The sequence below is a fragment of the Stegodyphus dumicola genome, chromosome 5 (genome assembly GCF_044657685.1).
Source record: "Stegodyphus dumicola isolate Sdum_Otavi_A_Nest chromosome 5, ASM4465768v1".
Lineage (NCBI taxonomy): Eukaryota > Metazoa > Arthropoda > Arachnida > Araneae > Eresidae > Stegodyphus > Stegodyphus dumicola.
This window is the reverse complement of record NC_140772.1, coordinates 180,616,335-180,638,840: the sequence shown is the minus strand read 5'-3', so window position 1 is coordinate 180,638,840 and position 22,506 is coordinate 180,616,335. Positions and strand designations below refer to the sequence as shown.

The 22,506-nt window shown below is 31.7% G+C and overlaps 1 protein-coding gene and 1 long non-coding RNA gene across 6 annotated transcripts in view; one reads left to right on the top strand and one right to left on the bottom strand.

Moving 5' to 3' along the window:
- Window positions 1-976, bottom strand: part of LOC118182846 (uncharacterized) — a 262,642-nt gene extending 261,666 nt beyond the window's left edge. For all 4 annotated transcript variants that reach the window (XR_015041360.1, XR_015041359.1, XR_015041358.1 and 1 more), the window contains exon 1: window positions 777-976. This is a non-coding gene — a long non-coding RNA (uncharacterized LOC118182846). The remainder of the gene's footprint in view (window positions 1-776) is intronic.
- The window catches only part of LOC118182844 (gamma-aminobutyric acid type B receptor subunit 2-like), a 591,214-nt gene that overhangs the window by 305,068 nt on the left and 263,640 nt on the right, over window positions 1-22,506 (top strand). For both annotated transcript variants that reach the window (XM_035352237.2, XM_035352236.2), the window contains exons 3-4: window positions 14,278-14,445; window positions 16,149-16,250. In XM_035352237.2, coding sequence (XP_035208128.1) covers window positions 14,278-14,445; window positions 16,149-16,250 — 270 coding nt within the window. The remainder of the gene's footprint in view (window positions 1-14,277; window positions 14,446-16,148; window positions 16,251-22,506) is intronic.

Below are 22,506 nucleotides of genomic sequence, written 5' to 3'. Positions count from 1 at the left end.
CATGCACGAGCGGATTCTGATTGTTAACAATAATACATTGGTTGACTCGGTCGATGCGAAATATACATACATGAAGGTAATTCAGACTGTCAAAATAAAATCACAGCAATTCAAGAAGCAGTAACTTTAAGGGAAAAAATAAGTAAAAAGAAAATTGAAACGTTTCATATTTTAAATTACGTCCAAAGGGGCGTTCTTTTAACGTTTTGTGAGTAACCTTCATTTATTAAATATCATATTCTTGGCACTTACGCCATAAAATTCAGTTCAACAGCAATGTCGCAAAATAATTTAAAATGAGCTTACCTTTAGAATTTCCGATACACAGCTCCGGGCGCTGGAGATAAAAGTCCCCCCCCCCCCGGTAGAGTGTTGCTCGCTTTGAAATCGTTGAGTTTGTTAATCAAAATTTCGTTAAAGGTTTACAAAATATGAAATCGATAATAAAACAAATTCCAAATTTTAAATTTGGGCTTTCAGATGCCCCATATTCGTAGTAGGATTACGTCATTCAGAAATGGATGGCTCTATGTACCGTTGTTTTATCACAATGCCAGAAACATACTACATACATTTATGCAGATTCTTCATTATTTAATTTCTTCAAATATAATACAAGGCGATAGTATTATAGTATTTGGTGGCAACGATTTGAAAAGTGATACGCCGTTTATAGAGTTCCGACGCAAAATCGCAAAACGGAAACAATAGTCATTCAGGGACAAAGCCCCTTGGGCTAAAAAAAAAGAACATGATCACACTTAACTGGCACTCACCACATGGGGTTCATTCTAGTTCCAGTGCACTGGTAAATGAAGAGGTAGCAGTAACTGCTAAATACCTAAATTCGTTCGACAAATATATATCTTCTTAAAAAATTCCGTGTCACCCAACAAAAAAAGTATTGGTGCCCTTTGGTAAACATTGGGGAAGGAAGGGAACGGGAAGAATGCAACACTGTACGTAGCATTCACATTTTTCCCCCGAAAGTAGCGAATAACTTCTTAATACGGTTGGTTCACTCAGGAACTCTAGCGATTAGCCTCAAAGACGACGATTTTTGCGCCAGTGGATATGATAGCGATTTCGATAACAAGGTCTTTGATTGACCTCTTACGCGAATTATCATCTTAAGTGGCCATCTTCAGACGGAAAAAAAGTATTTCTGTGCACGAAATTCAATTAAATTAGCAATGAGCTAAAAACGCTTGAGAAAATAATAAAAAGCGGCGACGTTTGTAGGGATATACTTGCCATTTACATGTCCTGTATTTAAATAATGTAATTATTTTGTTTTTGTCTCATGTTATAAAATTATCTGATGCTGTAAGTAATTAATATGTTTATGCAAATGTAAAATGCACACTGCCCTCTATTGCAGTATTTTTGCTGCTCGCAAAACGATACTTTACATTCCTACTTAGCACTTTAACTACCAGATGCACACTTTAGTCACTACGTGCTTCAAACATCATGAGGATAAAAAAAAATGCTTTCTTTGTTACCCAAATTATTATGCTGATATGCGCTTAAATGGTACCAAAACATGGAGAACGTTGGGACAGAGCAGAACATGAATGTGAGGCAGTTTTCCTAAGAAAATCCTTCAACAAGGTATCATTTGTAAGTAGAGTATCTCCAGCATGTTTGCTATATTTCGTAAAACGAAACGCAGGATTAATTCTGCGAGCGCGGTTGAATTCAGAACCCTTCTGTGCTGCTAATTTAAAACCTGAAAACCACATAGATAGCGTCTATCATATGTTGGAATGTTACATTTAATTTAGGTATTTTATTTGTAACTAATTTACTATAAAATAAAACTCGGAGTAAGAATTTATTACCAAATTTGTTATACGAAATCAAAAAGTCAGGTACATCTTTGGAATAAAAACGTAATAATGCTTCTTTCTAATCTTTTATCATACGTAATATTTACCAAGACAATGTCGTAATAAATTCATTCTGCGCTACTTTGGTTGCATATCATTAAGGAATCCGTTTGAATCCGTTCTTCAAAGAAAGTTTTGTTCAAAGATGAAGTAACGCTGATGCATATCATTGTTGGGTAATATATTTCGGTACCTACCCCTACCACATTATTACTCCAAAAGACTCGTCAATAATTTGGCTAAAACGAGGTAGACGATTGGGACCATGTGCCGCAAGACTCTCGCACTTACCTATCCGTTCCCAAAAATTTCAGCAACAGAAGATGTACTTCCACTGCTCAGCTAACACCTTATATTACAGGGTCACTTGTATTGTAGTTTTTGGTCATTAACTTTAATTTCTATTTTTAAGACATAGAACAATGGGAAAAGTTTAAATAAGTAACAGACGAAATGACAGCGTCACCTGCAAATTAAGGAAAATGAACGTTTAGATTATAAAAAGATTGCGTTTAAACGTTTTCGTTTGTTTCTTTGTCTGTATTGTATTGTATTGTCTTACCTTTATCTTTTCTCAGATACATTGTGTAAAAATATTTGGTAAAGGTAAAATTATTATAATAAGTTAAAGAAATATCAAAACTGCTAAAATTTTTGGCAAACCCCTGCCGCCCAGTTTAAGAAACCCTGCTTTAAACAAGTGAAAGTTTTGAGGAAAAACAAGTATTAACCAGCCTAGGGCTTTGGTGCGCAAACGCTGTGACATGAATTCTCTTAAACAGCTGTGTGACGCAATGTATGCTATTAAAACCGTATCTGTTATAAATTAATGGCATATGCAAGTATGAGTCACCAATGAAGCTTTCCAAACAGCTTCATTCGAAGTTAATATGGGCTTTGGAATTTTCTGTTGGTTTGAAAAGAAAGACGTCATAACTTTCATTTAATTTCATTCACAAAATTAAATTTTTCTATCATTCACCATGTAGTTACTTATCAATCGCCGAGGCAACATTTCAGCAATTATCAGTGAAATAACTTCCTCCGCACAAAAATTAGGAAATATAATAACGGAAAAATTTATGTATTAATTTATTATGATTTTTCCTGACATAAATATCAGTATAAACGTATTCGGGAGATGAAAATTAGGAAACCGTTCTAAACTCTCATAAATTGCGTCTGACTGGAAGGAAAAGTATACAAAAATAATTTTATCTTTGCTTAGTTAGCTGTAAAGATTTTCAGTATAAATTTGTAAACTAAAATTAATCTCTTCCTTACTAACATATATACTATCAGCAAGCTTGATTTACGTCAACAAGTATCAGACAGTTTCCATATTAACGAAAATAGTACGCACTTTCTTTTCTTTCTATGCTATCCTTAAATAATTACCTCACCTGAATACTGCTATCCATTCGGCTTAGTTGCAATTGCTAGCTTGCTGCGTCGTAGAGATAGCGTTCGGAACTGTCTTGATGAACTACCGATGTCCATTATTCGCTATCTTCATATCGAAGAGGAGGCTGTAAATCACGTTTACTGTCATAATTTCCGCCTTAATTCCAGAGAATTTTGATTCATTGATGAAAGAAATGCAGTATCTTTCCCATCTCTCTGCTGTTATTAAATCATAATTGCAATTGAAGCGATGATTACCAAGTCGATGAGAAGTGATAATCTTTACTAATTATTAAATGATATGGAATGATATTTTAGATGCTAATTATTAAATGCTACATTATTAGATTGAGATGCTAATTATTAGATGCTATGTATTTATTGTAAGAATTAGGACTAGTTTACTTAAATAATAAAACATCTATTATTTTATTATGCTCCTTCTTATAGTAAATGTATTACAATGTTATATTTGTAGAACGCATATTAAAACTAAACAAAGTATTGGTATTTTCGCCGACAAATAAGTTTTTTCAGTTATCTTGTATTTTCATAAATCTTGGTATATCCTGGAAATTTCTAAAATTTAATTTTAAAGACTTATCTACACTTTCTGAGCATTTTTAAGTAGGCGAATAAATACTTCGTTTTGTTGATAATGTAATTATTTATTTATTAATAATGTGTTTATTAATTGACAATGTATTTTTAAATAAATACGTCGCTTTATTGATAAATACTTCGTTTAATGAAGATGAATTCTATGAATACATCGTTTCATAGATAATGTATTTATTTAGAAACATAACAAATGCGATAAAAACACTTACTTATCTTGTGTACTACCGTTTGGGAATCTTAATTGACTGGTAACTACTCTAAGATCAAGATCTTGACGTGATCAACGTTGGGCCGCAGAATGACTGACCAAATAAACGAGATTTCATTTTTTTTTCGTTGCTAAGCAACAAACGAGGTAAGGTATGAGATTTCGGCGAGTGTTAGACATACATATACAGTAAAAATAGTTTTCGAATGTACACGTAAGACAGCAGTTAAACAGCTCAGCCTTCGGCAAGAGCGTTACTTGCGTCCATAGTCTACACATATACACATATGGCTTGCGTTGGACGCACATATACGCACATAGGCCGCACAGTTTTTGTTGGACGCATATTTGCACCCATAGTATTCAAAGGGTTAAAATAGATCTTTGTTATGTTTGTATCCATAAAAACAACTTATAGGCTTGATCATCTGTGGTATGTTTATAAAGCAGTTTGTATGATATGGATGTTTGGAGAATTTAGATAATATGTTGGTTGCTTATATGATTTGTATGTTGGTAGCGTGTAAGTAAAGACGTAGTTGCAGTAAAATAAATAGTTGCCGTCGAATTTAATAGACTTTTTTGTTCTCGCCGAAAAAGATGTTTTCTAGCTATCGCTGATAAAGTGGAGCAATAAGCGCCCATTCTAAAACTTTCATATTTTTGAAGACGAAGAAAGCAGCTATTAGCTAACAAACCAGAACCAATAACACGTAATCTGAAGTCTTTTTTCAGAATGTGTTCTTTTCGGTTTATGTGCATTTTGATTTGTTATTTTAAGTGTTTAAAATTATTTTTGGCTAATATCTGCACCATTTGCACTATGTAAGAATCGCAAGATTAATCTTGGAATGATGTAATTTAGAGTAATTCATTTTAAGCAGTTATTATTTTTAGGATAGAAAAAAGAAATACCCAAATTAAAATGAAGAATTAAAAGGTTATTGCAAATTAAAGTTAGAATTTTGATTTACGTATTTTTGCAGGAGAGAAAATGAAGAACAGTTTAAAATTATAACCATTTGCTATTTAAAAAGGTACCAAGTCTGTGTTATCAATCTCTTGATTACATACATGTATGTCATACACATCTTGTGATATATAAATGCATGTAATTATAGTACATATTACACCTGAGTAGCGTATAATTTAAATTTGCATTCACTGAAAATTCAAGAAATAACGTTCCTTAGCAAAAACAAACTACAGAAATATTAGCATCATAATTTATAAAGCTTCAGAATGAATCTTCGTGTAAAACAATTTCCTTCTAGAACATGTAGTCATATGTAAACTTCCCCCTTCTGCCTCGGAGAGAATAGAATATCCCAACAATGCAATTCCCCTCTTTTCATCTGGGTTCTCTCAGAGTACCATACATTTTGAGAGACGCTTTAAAGCACGCTTGAATGTCCAAATTACAGGCGAAATCTTCAGCATGTCTCCCTGTCTCCCGTATTGCTTTTGGGAGGTTGCATCAGAATTCAAAGAGAAGATAGAGATTCTCTCGTCTGCTTGATGAAGATGAATTGGAGTCAAGACGTCATTTGGTCCTCATATAACTAATGAGATACTGCGGTATGGCTGTTTCGCCGCTTTCGGAAATGAAAGCCTGTTTGCTTGCCGAGATCATTAGATACAAGCAAGATGATGAACGACAGACAGAAAGATCATCTTGCGGTGCTTTCCAGTTCTTGCTAATGTTATCTGTTCTAGCATAGCTAATAGAAGAATTTCGTCTGGTTAACTGTCACGGAAATATTTTTGGCATACTTAAATAGCAGTATATTATAATTTTTATCTAAATATATAGTCTAGATTAATTCAAAATTGTTATCTATAAAAACAAAAAGGAAGTATGCAATTTTCTAAAGCTACTTGTTTAAAATCAATAAATGCATTTAATTTTTAAAGTCAATTCTAAGCGGACGAAGTAATAACAGGAAATGTGTTATAAAATGAAAGTGATAATATACAATCGAATACAGTGCTCAGAAACAGAAAGCAAAATTTTAAAAATAAAAATTTATTAAAATTTATTGTAATTTCTTAAATTTTATTTAAAAGTATTAACAGAAAAACCTTCAAATACTGTTATGCGAAATTATGCAAATGAATGGTACGTATAGCAAAATACAATATAATCAAAATCTAAAAATCGTTTGTAACAAGTTATTAAATTCATTTAAACGACATTGTTCGTTCGCATGGAAATCTTCATATAACGAGTGAATAAATGAAATTTATATTTCATTTGATAAGTTTAATGATATATTTTGCTTTTAATAATAATTAGAAAATATAATCTGAAAGATTTCAGATTTTATATTAGACCCAATGGTGCTTTTTTTTAACGCTTTGAGTGCTACCCGTATTTATTAAATATCATGTTTTTCGCACTTAAACCATAAAATTCAACTTCAATATCCCAAATTAATTTTAAAAGGAGTATATCTTTAAAATTTACGATACACAGTCTTGCATGATGAAGATAAAAATGTTATTTTTTTTTCATGGAGTGCCATATTCAGTGGAGGATTATAGGTTATTCAAAATTTGATGGTTCTAGGTATTGTTTTATCACAATGCGAGAAACATTTATAGAAATTCTTCATTATTTAATTTCTTTAAATATAATACAAGGCGATAATATTTGGTGGCAACAATTTGAAAAGTGGAAAGGACATTTAAAGGTTTCGACGTAAAATGCCAAAACGAAGTTAATAGGCCTTCTGGGCTAACGTCCATTGGCTACTAAAAATATGTAATCTGAAGGATCTTATATTTTATATTAAATCCAAAGGGGCATTTTTAACGTTTTGTGTGCTGCCTTTATTTATTAAATATCATGTTTTTGCACTTAAACCACATAAAATTCAATTCAACAGCAATATCACAAAATATTTAAAACCTGGAGATAAAAGTGTGTTTTCCCGTACAGTGTTTGCCCTGGCAAACATCGCAGACATTACAGACATCAGTTATTCGCTCACAAACATCTACTTATTATTGAAATTTCTTCAAAAATAAGCTTACAGGAAGTAATGTAATTGAAGATTAAGTGTTTTATCAAATTTAAATTTAACTGTATGTCGTCTAAGTATAAAAGAATTTTCTGTACTATCGACTTTCTTTATAAATATTTTGATGATCTCAGCCTGCATAAGATGTTTAAAGAAGCTCGACAAAAATTTACAGCAACAGATAATTGCTAATTATAATTGCAGTCTTTATTTCGCAATAGTTCGTCGCAAGTCATATGCTTCCAATTACAGACGTATTTTAAATGACGAAAATATTTATGACAATGTCAAATTTTTTAAAAAAAAGTCAGTTTCGACAAGTAACGAAGCCTAACTTTTAATTTGATCTCCCTACATATGTATCCCTATACATGTATCTAGGAAGTTTGACACCCGTATGATAAAACACTTCTCGGGATATTTAATTTCAAAATTTACAATTTTTGACGTCACTTTCAACTTGCCTTGAGAAATCGGTTAATTAAGTTAAAATAAATAGTTTGGATGAAATGTTTCTGAATTAAATGCAGTAAAATATGTGTATAATTTAATAGGCGATGCAATAAAGTACTGTGGATCAGTGTTGTTTAATATTAAGATTTAAAATTAAGTGGAATAATATTTACAAAACAACATGAAGAAGAAATGTTACAAATATTTAAATGCATTCATCTTTAATGTAAGATCTTTCGTAATCATGCGCCAGTTTCACTCTCAGAAGAGAAAAGAACTTTAAAGCTGAACCTAGAAATCAGGGGTCCTCAACCAAAGTAGAATCCACCTGGGGAAACTTTCGTAGTTTCAGCGGACAGATGCTGCGAGACTTTTATGTATTTGTTAAGTATTCAGTTTTCTAGCTGTGGAAATATTCTAGCAATGGTGAAAGTGTTGCATAGAGCAGAGAGAATTCAACTGTAGTACCACAAAAAATTTCATAAGAGCATACCTTTAGAATTTCTGATAAACTGTATCGTGCATTGGAGATATTTTTTTTTCTTTCCCTACAGTATTCCTACTGCTCGCTTTGATATCGTTGAGCTTGTTAACCAAAAGTTCATTGATAATAAAACAAGAAGTTTAAAAGTCTGAAGTTTAAAATTCGGGCCTCTAGGTGCTCATATTCTGGTGGAGGATTACGTTATTCAAAATTTGAAAGCTCTAGGTGCCTTCTTTTTTCACAATGCGTAAAACATGCTAACATTCATCCAAATTCTTCATTATTCAATTTCTTTAAATATAATACAAAATGATAATATTTGATGGCAACAATTTAAAACGTAATTCGCCATTTACAGTAAAACGCCACAAAATGCCGTTTTGAGACTTATAGCCTTTATGGACTACCGCTCCTTTGGGGGATTAATCTATGCAATATTTTGACTAAAATATGAGAACAGGAATATATCAGTGCTTCATGCATTTTTTTCTGATCATAAGTGGTCCAACTAATGGAGATATAGATTTTACGAAGTAAAAAAAGATGCAGCATCTGCTTAAGGGTATCATTAAAAAATTTCATTCATATGGAATGGACATAGCCTGATTAGCTTTAAATTAAAGCTCCATGTCAGCAAAACGACTTTTAGCTCTGTGAAAAAAAAATATTTCGTACGTTTTTTTTCCTCAATTTGCTTTTTTGTTATTCTAGCTTCATTCTACTATCCCCGCAGTCATTTCTTCTTTCACATTGTAAGAAGCTTCGATTTTTTCTTTTCTTAATCTTTTTTTTCCTCTCCCGGGGAAAAAGAGATCAAGGTTGTTTTTCAATCGATTTTCACTAGTTGTACTGAAACGGAATATATCGTTTCCAACATGGAGAGAAAGAACAGATGAAAATATTTAATTCATACACTCTTTAATTCAATTAAAGTATTAAACGGATCAATTTAGAAAAAAAATGTAATAAACTAAAACTTTTACGCTGTCGAAATCTGATTATAATATTTTTATCATTTTGAATGTATCCAAGATGTTTTATTTATAAATAGCATGATAATTTTTCTTATCTTAAAAAGTTAATTTATAAGTAATATTAATTTACGTCAGCATCCTACGCCTGTAATTCTACAATTTCGGTATTCTTACAATGACGGGATTTAATTAATTATACTTATTTGTTAACTATCGTTATAATTAGAAATCTCTTTAAGATAATGAAATATTGATCGATTTTTACAGATATGCAGATCCATTTCGAATATGACTGAAGCTACTTTAATGTGGAAAATAAATGATGGGAGCATAAATTCGATTAACAGTAACTTCATTAATCATACCGAAAGTTCACGAAGATTTTATGTGGCAATCGTAATCGCTTTCAATTTAACTTTGGCATTAGAAATACTCGCAGAGAAGGAGAAAACTGAAAGTGTTATTCTTTCACAAGATACGTAATTCATTAACGAACTTTAGTTTTTATGTGGGAGCTTTCCCAAAGGGAAAATTCTACTTTAATTATTCTGTAAACTTGTATGAAAAATTAACAAAAGCAGGCTGATATATGTGCATGTATGTTGAAAGAAATTACTCTTCAAATGTAATAAGTACAATGGAGTTGTAGACTAACTTTTAGAATTTACAGTTTAAGAAATAATGCATATTTATAAAACAAAATATGTTGATAATACCACATTACTTTTTTGAATACCACATTACTTTTTTGTAGAGCCTAATAAACTATACACACTTTTTGTTGCGCTTCATTTAAACTTATTCCCTCGAATTATTGTAACTTCATTAACCGATCCATCCAAAAAAGTTGAAAATGACATCAAAAATTGCTAATTTTGAAATTAAATATCCCTGTCAGTTTTCTCTTATGAACTTCCCCCAGGAATGAAATTTCCCATACAATCTTATTTTTTTCATAATGAGTATAAAAAGTTTTCGGGTATAAGCATAGTATTAAAAGTTACAATTCGTTATTTGTCGAATTTTTTTTTCTTCCTTTTTTAAATTTGGCATTGCCAAAGCACGAATATTTTCTTTAATTCAAACACTTCTGTGATTAATAGTATCTGATTACAAACAAAGATTGAGAAAATAAAGGCCGGGGAAGGGCTTTGAAGCCGAGTGCAGGGATGTTTATATATACGCATATTATTTATGATTATCTCACTAAATGAAGTGTGAAAAATATTGTAAATTGAATGTATAAAATATTAATTCAGAAGAGGATTGCGATTAAACTATATTTATATATATATATACACACACATAATGGTCATAAGTATGGTACTGACGATTGTAATAAAAACATGAGCTGCACAACTAGATGTTTATAGCACTCCCATATACAAAATTTAAACGTTCTACGCCTAATCGTGCTTGAGTTATGCAAGACGCATACATACGTACATATGTAGACGTCATGAAAAAAAAAATCTTTTGAATCCATTTTAAAACAGTTTTACAATCCGTTTTGAATAAAAGAATCCTTTTATTCTGCCCGCACGGGTAGATGTCACGTACAGAAATCGTGTAATTTCATTCAGGAACTGTCAAAATGGATATTTCTGTTGAAATAGAATACCCGAATTTCTATGCCTAAAATGCTTCTCAACACAAAACCGAATATAGACACAGAAATGGAGAAATTTATAATTTAGTGAATTCAAATATTCAAAAATAGCAAAACTGTCATACTGAAATATATATATATATATATATATATATATATATATAAACATAAAAAAGTGAAATATCATCAGAGAAGTTAGCGATGTCTTTTCAGCAATCTGTTGCAATTTCGATGCGATATTGCTACCGCTAATCTTCGTATTATCAAGACAACTGCTATAATAACAATACTCTTGCTGAAAGAATTAGGAAAGCACTGTCTTGCAATTTAAGTGTCATATATAGCAGATATTTAACTTGAACAAAATTGGCACTTTGCGAAATGTACTGATTTCTGTAACAACAAAATTTAAACATAAATTTGACAAATAATGAAAAGAAATAAATTATTTATAATAAATGTAGTTTTACCTCAAAAGTAAATGGTTGTTTCAACAGTAAATCACTCTTAGTTTTACTAAATTGCCAAGGATTATGTAATACTATTAACTGGATTCGGATTTGAAACCCGTGTAAGGTATGGTTGATTACGCTGTCATTTTCCTTCTCTGCAATGATTTTCCGTCTATCCCTGTAGATAGGCAACCGAGCAACACTTGGGATGAAAAGATATTGATTTGAATATATTTCGATGAGGAAAAAAAGAGCTTAGTTTATCAAACCACTGTTATTAATTAATTAAGCAAGGGATGAAACTCGAATGAAATGATTTTGTATGAGGCTGCTAAAGAGTAAAATCATTCCTGCTCAATTTATTAAATCAGCAACACAAATGAAAATCGAACTTACCTGAGGATGCTTCAACATAAAAATGCTTTTATGGTTTCGAAGATTGATTTTTTGAGGTTAGAAACAGATCTTCATGAAGGTATGGATACGCTTATGTCGAGAAGCCTGATAAAAGTTTTCGTCTTTTAAACAGCAGCCAACTTGCATAAGGGTGCGGAGATCTTTAAAACGATTTACGTTCTGAAGAGTATGTTTTTCGGAAATAGTACGCGCGGTGTTAAGTACGAATGATTAAATTAAATGCAATTAATTAATATTAAAAAGGTACCAAAATGCAAATTATGTGCGTTTGGGAAAATTAGAAGCGGTACTGAAAGAAAACCAAAAAAGTAGAAAACGTTACTTCATTTTTTTGATTTCTAACAACCTTTGTTTCTGTTAATCTTTTATTGCAATGTTCTGAAATTTCATACAGGTAACAACATTCAAAAATGGGGAATTAAGGCAGCTAATTTTCATAATGAGTATAAAAAGTTTTCGGGTATAAGCATAGTATTAAAAGTTACAATTCGTTATTTGTCGAATTTTTTTTTCTTCTTTTTTTAAATTTGGCATTGCCAAAGCACGAATATTTTCTTTAATTCAAACACTTCTGTGATTAATAGTATCTGATTACAAACAAAGATTGAGAAAATAAAGGCCGGGGAAGGGCTTTGAAGCCGAGTGCAGGGATGTTTATATATACGCATATTATTTATGATTATCTCACTAAATGAAGTGTGAAAAATATTGTAAATTGAATGTATAAAATATTAATTCAGAAGAGGATTGCGATTAAACTATATTTATATATATATATACACACACATAATGGTCATAAGTATGGTACTGACGATTGTAATAAAAACATGAGCTGCACAACTAGATGTTTATAGCACTCCCATATACAAAATTTAAACGTTCTACGCCTAATCGTGCTTGAGTTATGCAAGACGCATACATACGTACATATGTAGACGTCATGAAAAAAAAAATCTTTTGAATCCATTTTAAAACAGTTTTACAATCCGTTTTGAATAAAAGAATCCTTTTATTCTGCCCGCTCGGGTAGATGTCACGTACAGAAATCGTGTAATTTCATTCAGGAACTGTCAAAATGGATATTTCTGTTGAAATAGAATACCCGAATTTCTATGCCTAAAATGCTTCTCAACACAAAACCGAATATAGACACAGAAATGGAGAAATTTATAATTTAGTGAATTCAAATATTCAAAAATAGCAAAACTGTCATACTGAAATATATATATATATATATATATATATATATATATATATATAAACATAAAAAAGTGAAATATCATCAGAGAAGTTAGCGATGTCTTTTCAGCAATCTGTTGCAATTTCGATGCGATATTGCTACCGCTAATCTTCGTATTATCAAGACAACTGCTATAATAACAATACTCTTGCTGAAAGAATTAGGAAAGCACTGTCTTGCAATTTAAGTGTCATATATAGCAGATATTTAACTTGAACAAAATTGGCACTTTGCGAAATGTACTGATTTCTGTAACAACAAAATTTAAACATAAATTTGACAAATAATGAAAAGAAATAAATTATTTATAATAAATGTAGTTTTACCTCAAAAGTAAATGGTTGTTTCAACAGTAAATCACTCTTAGTTTTACTAAATTGCCAAGGATTATGTAATACTATTAACTGGATTCGGATTTGAAACCCGTGTAAGGTATGGTTGATTACGCTGTCATTTTCCTTCTCTGCAATGATTTTCCGTCTATCCCTGTAGATAGGCAACCGAGCAACACTTGGGATGAAAAGATATTGATTTGAATATATTTCGATGAGGAAAAAAAGAGCTTAGTTTATCAAACCACTGTTATTAATTAATTAAGCAAGGGATGAAACTCGAATGAAATGATTTTGTATGAGGCTGCTAAAGAGTAAAATCATTCCTGCTCAATTTATTAAATCAGCAACACAAATGAAAATCGAACTTACCTGAGGATGCTTCAACATAAAAATGCTTTTATGGTTTCGAAGATTGATTTTTTGAGGTTAGAAACAGATCTTCATGAAGGTATGGATACGCTTATGTCGAGAAGCCTGATAAAAGTTTTCGTCTTTTAAACAGCAGCCAACTTGCATAAGGGTGCGGAGATCTTTAAAACGATTTACGTTCTGAAGAGTATGTTTTTCGGAAATAGTACGCGCGGTGTTAAGTACGAATGATTAAATTAAATGCAATTAATTAATATTAAAAAGGTACCAAAATGCAAATTATGTGCGTTTGGGAAAATTAGAAGCGGTACTGAAAGAAAACCAAAAAAGTAGAAAACGTTACTTCATTTTTTTGATTTCTAACAACCTTCGTTTCTGTTAATCTTTTATTGCAATGTTCTGAAATTTCATACAGGTAACAACAATCAAAAATGGGGAATTAAGGCAGCTAATGTTTATCGATAAAAATAAGTATTTCTGAAACTTTTATTGCACGATATCTTGCAGCATGCAGCAACAAACACTGGAAAAGCAAAAATGTTCCTACACTTTTCTTCAAGAAACATTGCGCGTTGTATGAAATGCATAAAAGTTGTAATGCAAATATATAACAATTAGGTAATATAGGAATAAAAATTACAGAAATGTTTTTAAATAAAATTCTACGAGTAGAAAATGGGGAGAATTAGTTTACAATTTTTGATACGTCTTTGGGATTTAGAATGTATTATCTGTTATATTTCCATACTGAAAATGGAAAATAATTTATAAAATGACTTTTCTTATTTCCTTTCAGTTAACTTACGCGGATACTCATCCCATGTATACAAACGAAAATTATCCCAATTTCTTCAGAGTAGTGCCTAGTGAAACTGCCTTCAATCCAGCCCGAGTGGTACTTTTGAGGCACTTCAATTGGACCAGGGTCGGAACTCTGTATCAGAATTCCCCCAGGTATGCCTTGGTAAGTACTATTTTTTAATTTATCAAATATTGTAAGTGATTTATTTTCTCTTCGTAAAGGTATTCTTCGATAACTTAATAATACAAAGAGAAGAGCTTAAAATTATACAGCTATTCTTATGATAAAATAATTATATTGCCATTTAATATTCTTTCGGGCATTTATATCACTTTACGATTATTTCCCAGGAAAAGAATGTTTACAATTAGAAAATGCAACAACCTTGTGTTTAGCGTAGTCTTTAACCCTTTCAGGGGCGCAATGTTATGATTTTTTAAAAGTTATGAAAAAGTAAGCATAATGACATTCATCGTATGACTCATACGATGAATCTATAGACAACATAAATGAGTTTAAAATTTTTTTTCGTCCCTATTTTGGAATGTTCTTGAACGCAAGCCAAAAAGCTATATAAACCCTGCTGGTACGCGGAGAGTCAGTTCGGAGTGCGGAGTTGGTCGTCGAGTGTATCGAGAGAGTCTCTTAGTGTATCGCGAGTTAGTGCATCGTCGAGTTTTATCTTAGAGTGTGTTGAGCCCCGAGAACGACCGAACCGAGTCGAGAGCTGTACTCCAGTGTATCATTGAATGCATCGCGAGTTGTAGCGTTGAGAGTTTCCAGAGTTCCGCGAACGACGGAGGAAGGTCGGGAGCTGTACTCTGGTGCTTTGACGTGAAGCTGTTTTCACCGTTATAGCCTGAAAGCCTGAAGGCTGTGATTGATGATTGTTTCAGCGTGCGTGTCGTAGTTCTTTGACGACTGTAAATGTGCTTTTGGAGCTGTCTTGAAGAATACTGGCTAATAAAGTGTGTTTTCATTCTTCAGCAAGTGCTGTCGTTAATCACTTCATCATCATGAACCCTTAACGTAAAGAAAAGCGTAACAATATGTTATTATATAATACTGGCATGTGCAGATTTTCAATAAAATTTCGCCATTTTTGTAGCTTACAGATATTATAAAACAGGAATCTGTCTTGCAGTATGATGAATTGCAATCAGCTATTTTCTATTAGAAGTTTAATGAAAGTTGAGACTTTTTCCTCTCTTTTTGTGCCCACGGATTTGTATAATTATTGTTTCTTTTGAATATAAAGTGCTGCTTTTTTACGTTTCTTATATTTCATAGCATAATAATTATCATTTAACCTCCTTTACCTTCAAGGCACTACAAGTCAAATATATCATGCTGGTCGTTACTCAGCCAACCCTTGATTGTTTATCTTTTCAAACGTCTCTTTATTTAACAAAATATTACATTATTATTTTAACCTTATAATAGGTATCCAACTTATATTTTTTGTTAGTAGAATTACAAAGTAGTTAGCATTCAAAATATTTACACTACTTATGATTTATGGTTAGGCTGAAGTTTCTGGCCCTGGTACCTTAGTTTGCCTTCATCTAGTCTCGCGTGTTATTAACGTGGATCATGACTGCCCGCCCTATTCTCTGTTCATAATATTCGTCTAGAAAAAGTTTGAGGCTGGGAGATCTTGGAACAACCTGGATGTGTTTTAGTGAATTTGCAGTCCTTGAGAAATTTATGAATGCCATTTGCATATATATATATATATCATAGGATAATATTAATATACAAATAAAATCTATTTAATATTATATATGTATTAATTACTTAACTCATACGATGCACTTTATGTTAAGGTCTAAAGATTACATTTATATGTATTTTTTCTTTTACAGCCACACAGTAAGTTATTAACAGATTTGGATAGCGCCCGCATCGCCATTGCAGAAACGCAAGGTCTGGTAGAAGAGTTACAGAATGAATTAGTAAAGTTAAAGGTAATTTATTTTGATTTATAGAACTTATCTTGAATTATTTAATTTATCTTGATTTATTTTTTGTCGAAGTCACAACTTCTGTTTGCTTAAATTAAATTGGCAGTTTTAAAATAGAGTAATATTCTCGTATTAGAGGCCGCCTATTTTATTTTATAAGTAGTAAGCATCGTTGATAACAATCTAATAAAAATTTCAGAATAAAATCTAATGATTAAATTTGTATTAATTCTTTTTATTTCACCTTTCTGTAAATTTGAATTCAATGTATTATGTGCTATATTAAATTCAAGCATACATAATCTTAAGAATTGTTTTTCGGGAAAAAAATTGAGGAAAAATATCTAATTCTTTTGAACTTTGTTTCAAGTATTAATTAATTAAATTGCAGAGAACTTGGCCGTAACCAAATAAATAAAAATATTGTTTAGTAACGTAATCACCAAATGTATGTTACCAAATAAAATGCTGAATTAAAAACAAAAATATTTTTGTTACCTTGGGGAAGAAATTATTTCCTGCTAAAACTTATTCCACCATGGAAGAGAAACATGTCATTCCTTCTTCAAAATTATAAAAAATACTGCAATTATTATTTTTTTAAAAATGATTATCCGATGAATTTGTATGCAAAAATAACTGACATAGTGTTCATAAAATAGCAGTGAATAGCTATGAAACTTAGTGTAGCCTAGTTGACAAATTGAGTCTTCTATATTACTTTCCAAGGAAACAATGGCACAGTGTCTGAGATTTCAAGAAAGACATAAAAACCTAAATTAAAAAAAGCCTTAGAGTCACTTGTGAGTAGCTAGGTACAAATAAACAAACAAACTTTCCTAGCTCTTACATTTTTTGATCTGTAAAATCTCGGACTACCAAGAAATTATGTTTTTAAAATACTAAAAGAGGATTTAAAGGACTTTTAAACAAATAAAAATACAGAAATTAGAAATGATTACGAATTACTGTATGTGGATATTATATACACGTTTTAAGACAGATTGCTTTTAAAATTAGAAAAAAAGCAACCTTAGTTTGACGTAGATTTGAATAAAATTCTATTGAATTCGAGGTCGATCGTACAGAAATCCTTCTTCTTCAAAGAGGGGGGGATGCTGGCAAATGGATGTCGCGACAAACGTAGTTATCTCAAAAGCAACGGACAGGGTAAAGAGATTACGTAAGTAGAGTCATATCTCTAAAGGAATAGTAATGGATTGATGGAGGCTAAGATATTAAAAATTTAAAAGGTTTAGGAAAGAATTAATTAAAATTTATGTAAATAACTTACGAAGATAAATTTTTGTGAATATGAAAATATTCATAGACGAAGATTTATAGACATTTTTTGCAGAACCCAAGTCAAAATTATGATTAAATGTCCAACGACGATTAACTGCCGAAATTTTATATATTTCTTCTTTTAGAACATAAGATTTATGCTCCTTTACGCAAAATTTCAATGCCTTTTTTGTTTGATACATATATGAAAAATCACACTCATAGGGTATTTTATAAATTCTTTCAGAATTAAAATTAGATAGGCGATGTTTAAAAATGAGCAACGAATTTTATTGATAAATGAGAACATGACATGAAAGTAGAATATCTATGATATAATAATAATATGATATTAATCTATGATATAATAATAATATGATAATAATAATATGAGTGATTTTTAATATATAGAAGGATTAAATGGAATGATGAAAGGATGATTGTTTTTACTTCTGACAGAAGAATGTCTGTTTTGATGTAAGACAAAACATTTTCAAAGGCTTTATCACTTATGCAAAAGATCTGCCACTAGCAACTGAATTCGAATAACTAAATTTATGAGAAAGCTAAGATTCTGAATAACAAACTTTGAAAGCAAAGTATACAAAAGAGTAAAAAGAAGCCATAGCAAAGTGACCTGATTTTACATGGGAAGGTACACACGCAGAAAATGTTTAATGGTAAACAATGATGTTAAAATCAGTTGTACTGGAGATAATTAAGATATCAAGGAAACTAAGTGAATTCAGATCATAAGGTAATTCTCCCGCCTTCTTGGCATGCCTTCATGATGTAGTGGTCAGAACACTGGGCGCATATTCCAGAAGTCCGTCGTTCGATTCCCGGCGAAGGCGATGCATATTTTTGATCTTTCCTGCTTCGAAAAAAAAAATCCTAATGTCTCTACAGTAGCGTCCGAACTAAAAGTGTGTTGGATAATGATTCTCCACACCCAGAATTTGGCGATGGGGTCCCCTGAAACCCCAGTCGCCCTTTAAAAAAGAGGAGTATATAAGGTATTTCTCCCGCCTTCTTGGCATGCCTTCGTGGTGTGGTGGTCTGCACGTATTCCAGAGGTCCGTGGTTCGGTTTTCAGCGAAGGTGTTGCTCATTTTTCATCTTGCCTGCTTCCAAAAAATACCTAATGTCTCTACAATATTCAGTTTCAAATGGGAACTAGATGGCTGCATTTAATCAAATTCATAGCAGATGAATTCTTGGTTAAATTACTGCCAAAATGCGCGAAAGTATCAGCAGTTCAGAGGCAATAAAATAGCTTTACAAATTAAGACACAATAACACGCCGAATAAATACTGATTCAGAAGTCAAACAACAAAAATCAGCGTTAATTCACAAAATTTTCAGAGGACTAGTTTCGATGGTTTTACCGAACCATCATCTTCAGCTGCAAAACCGGTTTTGCAGCTGCAAGGTTTGCAGGTTTTGCAAAGGTTTTGCAGCTGAAGATGATGGTTCGGTAAAACCATCGAAACTAGTCCTGTGAAAATTTTGTGAATTAACGCTGATTTTTGTTGTTTGACTTCTGAATCAGCTTTACAAATAATTTAATTTCAGTATTGCATGAAGATGATTTAGGAAAGTAAATATAACCATCATTTTTAAACTTGCACTTATTTTAAGATTTTATTTTAATTGTAAATGCTAGAACTCTCTAGTTAAATGGTCGCCTATTCTCTAGTTAAAGTATGAAAAATAAAATTTAATTAATTTATGCAAGACATCGAATAAATAAATCGTTCAAAAGCAGATTTTATAGAAGTTATTTTTCCGTGTTAGGCTTAACTGCAAAATGCGTTATTAAAATAATGCTAATAATCTTATGCAGCTATTTATGTAATATATACATCTCTCAATCATTTGTTTTGTTATTAGGATTTATTTCTAGATACTGATATTATTAAATTTGAATATACTGAAAGTATTTTGAAGCGTATTTAAGGATCATATCTTTTTAGAGTTATTTAAATAAAGGATTTATAGGTTTGCAATTTATTATCATATACTGTAAATTTGATCAGTATAAAATTATTCTTTCGAGGGTTCCTTTTTTAAATATATATTAACAGAGGTTATTCATAACTCCGTGAAACATTAAAAAAATTTACAACAAATAAACTACACAGTTCATATAAAATTTTATTTCACTGATGTAGAACCAAACTCTTCAGGTGTTTCAAAAATGCTCAGTGTATCCAATTGTGTTGATCTCGTAAATACGAAATAATCTGAGTCGTCTCCCGCGCATGCCAATATTTTACAATCGATCACTGCCACCACATGAGAGATATGGTAGCGAAGGTCCTCGAGATAAGCTGGAAGTAAGGATACAGAAACCATATAATTGTCTATCCCTTAAATGAGAGTCACTTTTGATTAAATCCGAACACGGCCGCCCATACGGTATAGTGCCTAACTGGCGATACCAAAGTGCCCGGGTTCGAGTGCTGGAGAAAGCATGGGTGCAAAGTTGGCTGTCCCTTTATAGGAGGTAGTGGTGGTCGCCTATTAGGTGACTCCACAATAAAATGCTCACCACTTCTGGCCTTAGCAGTGGCCAATGCCGTTACAGGCAAGTGCCCGCCCTTGGGGGGGGGAAATTACGGTAGCCGACAAATAAACGCTTCGTCTGCTTCGATTTCGCATCCTATTCAACTGAGAAGCAAATTTTTAATGCGATTCACTAGCAAAGGTTATCTATCTATATATAAAACTTTTTACTAGTATAATATCATTAATTATCTCAGTAACAGTCTCAGCAATACCGAGTCGGATAACTATTTCGTTGAAATAAGTAACTAACAACGCTTTTGAACTAAGGCCTCAGTCAGCTTTCAGAAATCCTGCCATTGATGCACATGTCTGCGGTAGCAGGAAATACGAACACACCAGGGCTTTGTTCTATTCTTTAAAAAAAACTCAAACTTGATGAGTTTACATTCATTTCAGGATAAGAAAATTTAATATACGTTGCGTAATTTATTTATTATGAATTTTTAAAACTTCCACGGAGTGATAAAAAACCGTCTGTTTCTTCCCATAATATGCGCTAAACTTCTTTGAAAGCGATTTTAATTTTTAATTCTGGGCTTATTGCTATTATTTAATAATGTGAACTCATATTGTGAAGTTAACCCTTCAATGCATGGTAATGCATATATTAATCATACCAATTTTTACTGAATTTAGCATTAAAAAAATTACAAAGTAGACGTTTTACTGGGCTGAATTTTATCTTAATATATCCATATCAATGTTTAGCTGTTCTTTCTCCAAGTAGATGGCAGCATAAAACTGTACTCTTTATTTCATTAATGCCACGAACACGGAATTCGTTTCTGTTTCTTCAGTGGTCAAGCTAGCTTTGTGTTATTCATAAATTTAATATTAGAGGCTTAAAAATTTTATTCTATATTGCTGAAGATATGTACTTCTCATTTCTGTGTTAAGATTTAACCACAGAATTGTTTTAAAATGAAATATTTCAATTTTTTTGTTTGATTCATGTAAGCATCACTATGCATTTATGATTAGGCTTCACTCTAGAGTGCAGTTTGATGCATATATGAGTCAGGTTAAAATTTAGAGTGGATGTTTAATCATAAGACTTCATAATAACTTTTATTTCATGCTTCTTTTTATATCAGCAATACCCACTCGATATTTACATGCATTTTTGTTATTTAGAGTCATAAAGTATTAATTTTATGTCTCTAATTATGTAGTATGTATATTTTTTGTTTGTATTGAAAATTTCTTTGACTTTTTTATTTATGTTCATTTACTGGGTAATTAATTGTCTTCAAACCATTTTTATGTGGACTTGATAGATTTGCTCACAAGTTTGAGGTATACTTAGGCCAAGAAAATCTATTCACAATTGCTTAGCAAATGGGCAGAACTGGGCACCAGTGGAAATGCTGTGATTAGAATTTCTAGAGAGATTCCTCGAAATCAAAATTTCAAATTGTATTTCGTTAACTTTTATACTTCAGTTGACATGATGAAGTATTTAGCTGATGAGGGCATTCTTGTTTGGAGACAGTACGTTGGAATAGAATTCCAGGTTGCAAGCTACTTACAGATGAGCAACTTGATGAAAGAGTCCCCTCAATGTTGAAGACGTTGCAGGCTGTGGTGGAATTGAAATATGCAATTTAATGTGAAAAGAAGATAAGAATGTGCTCCTGTTGCCTACGTTTTTGATGAAACACTCAATTGAACAGATATCTAGATTCGATAGGAAGAAAAAATAGAAAGAGTTACTGTGGACTGCCCAAATGTTGTGAAACGACACAACAAACATATAGGGGTCGTAGATTTGCTGGATAGTGACATAGGAAGATACAAAATAACTCTGAAATCAAGAAAGTGTTATATGATGTTTTTTACCACTTCTTTGACCTTGTAGTCATAAGTGCGTGGATGTTGTACAAAAAAGTGTCTCAACAGAATGGAGCCAACCTCAAGGATTTGCTAAACCTGGCCGCCTTTCAGGTTGAGCTATTCGTTGGACTGTACGAAATGGGTGAAAGTACAGTTCCAAAGCGGGGAAGACCGAGTGGTGTACAATGTAAAAAGATGGAAAGGCCCTGCGTCAAACATTCTTCTAACTTGCGTCCGACAGGATAAAATTCGATATGTTCCCATATGGAACAAAAATCGTACTCGTTGTAAAAGGCCAAACTGCAAATCCAAACATTTATTGGATGTGAAAAATACGTTCTTACATCATGTCTAAATAAGGATAGAAATTATTTCAAAATTTTCCATACAACATAAATTGCAAAATAAATGTATTGTAAAATATTTTACATGTCATTTTTATTTAATTTTTCATTGCAATTTTAATTTTTATAAAGTCTGAACAGGATTAATTAGAATTAAGTTTCAATAAAATTTTAATTAAAGTCATTATCTTCTAAAAACAATAAATATTTAAATATTTATGCCAAT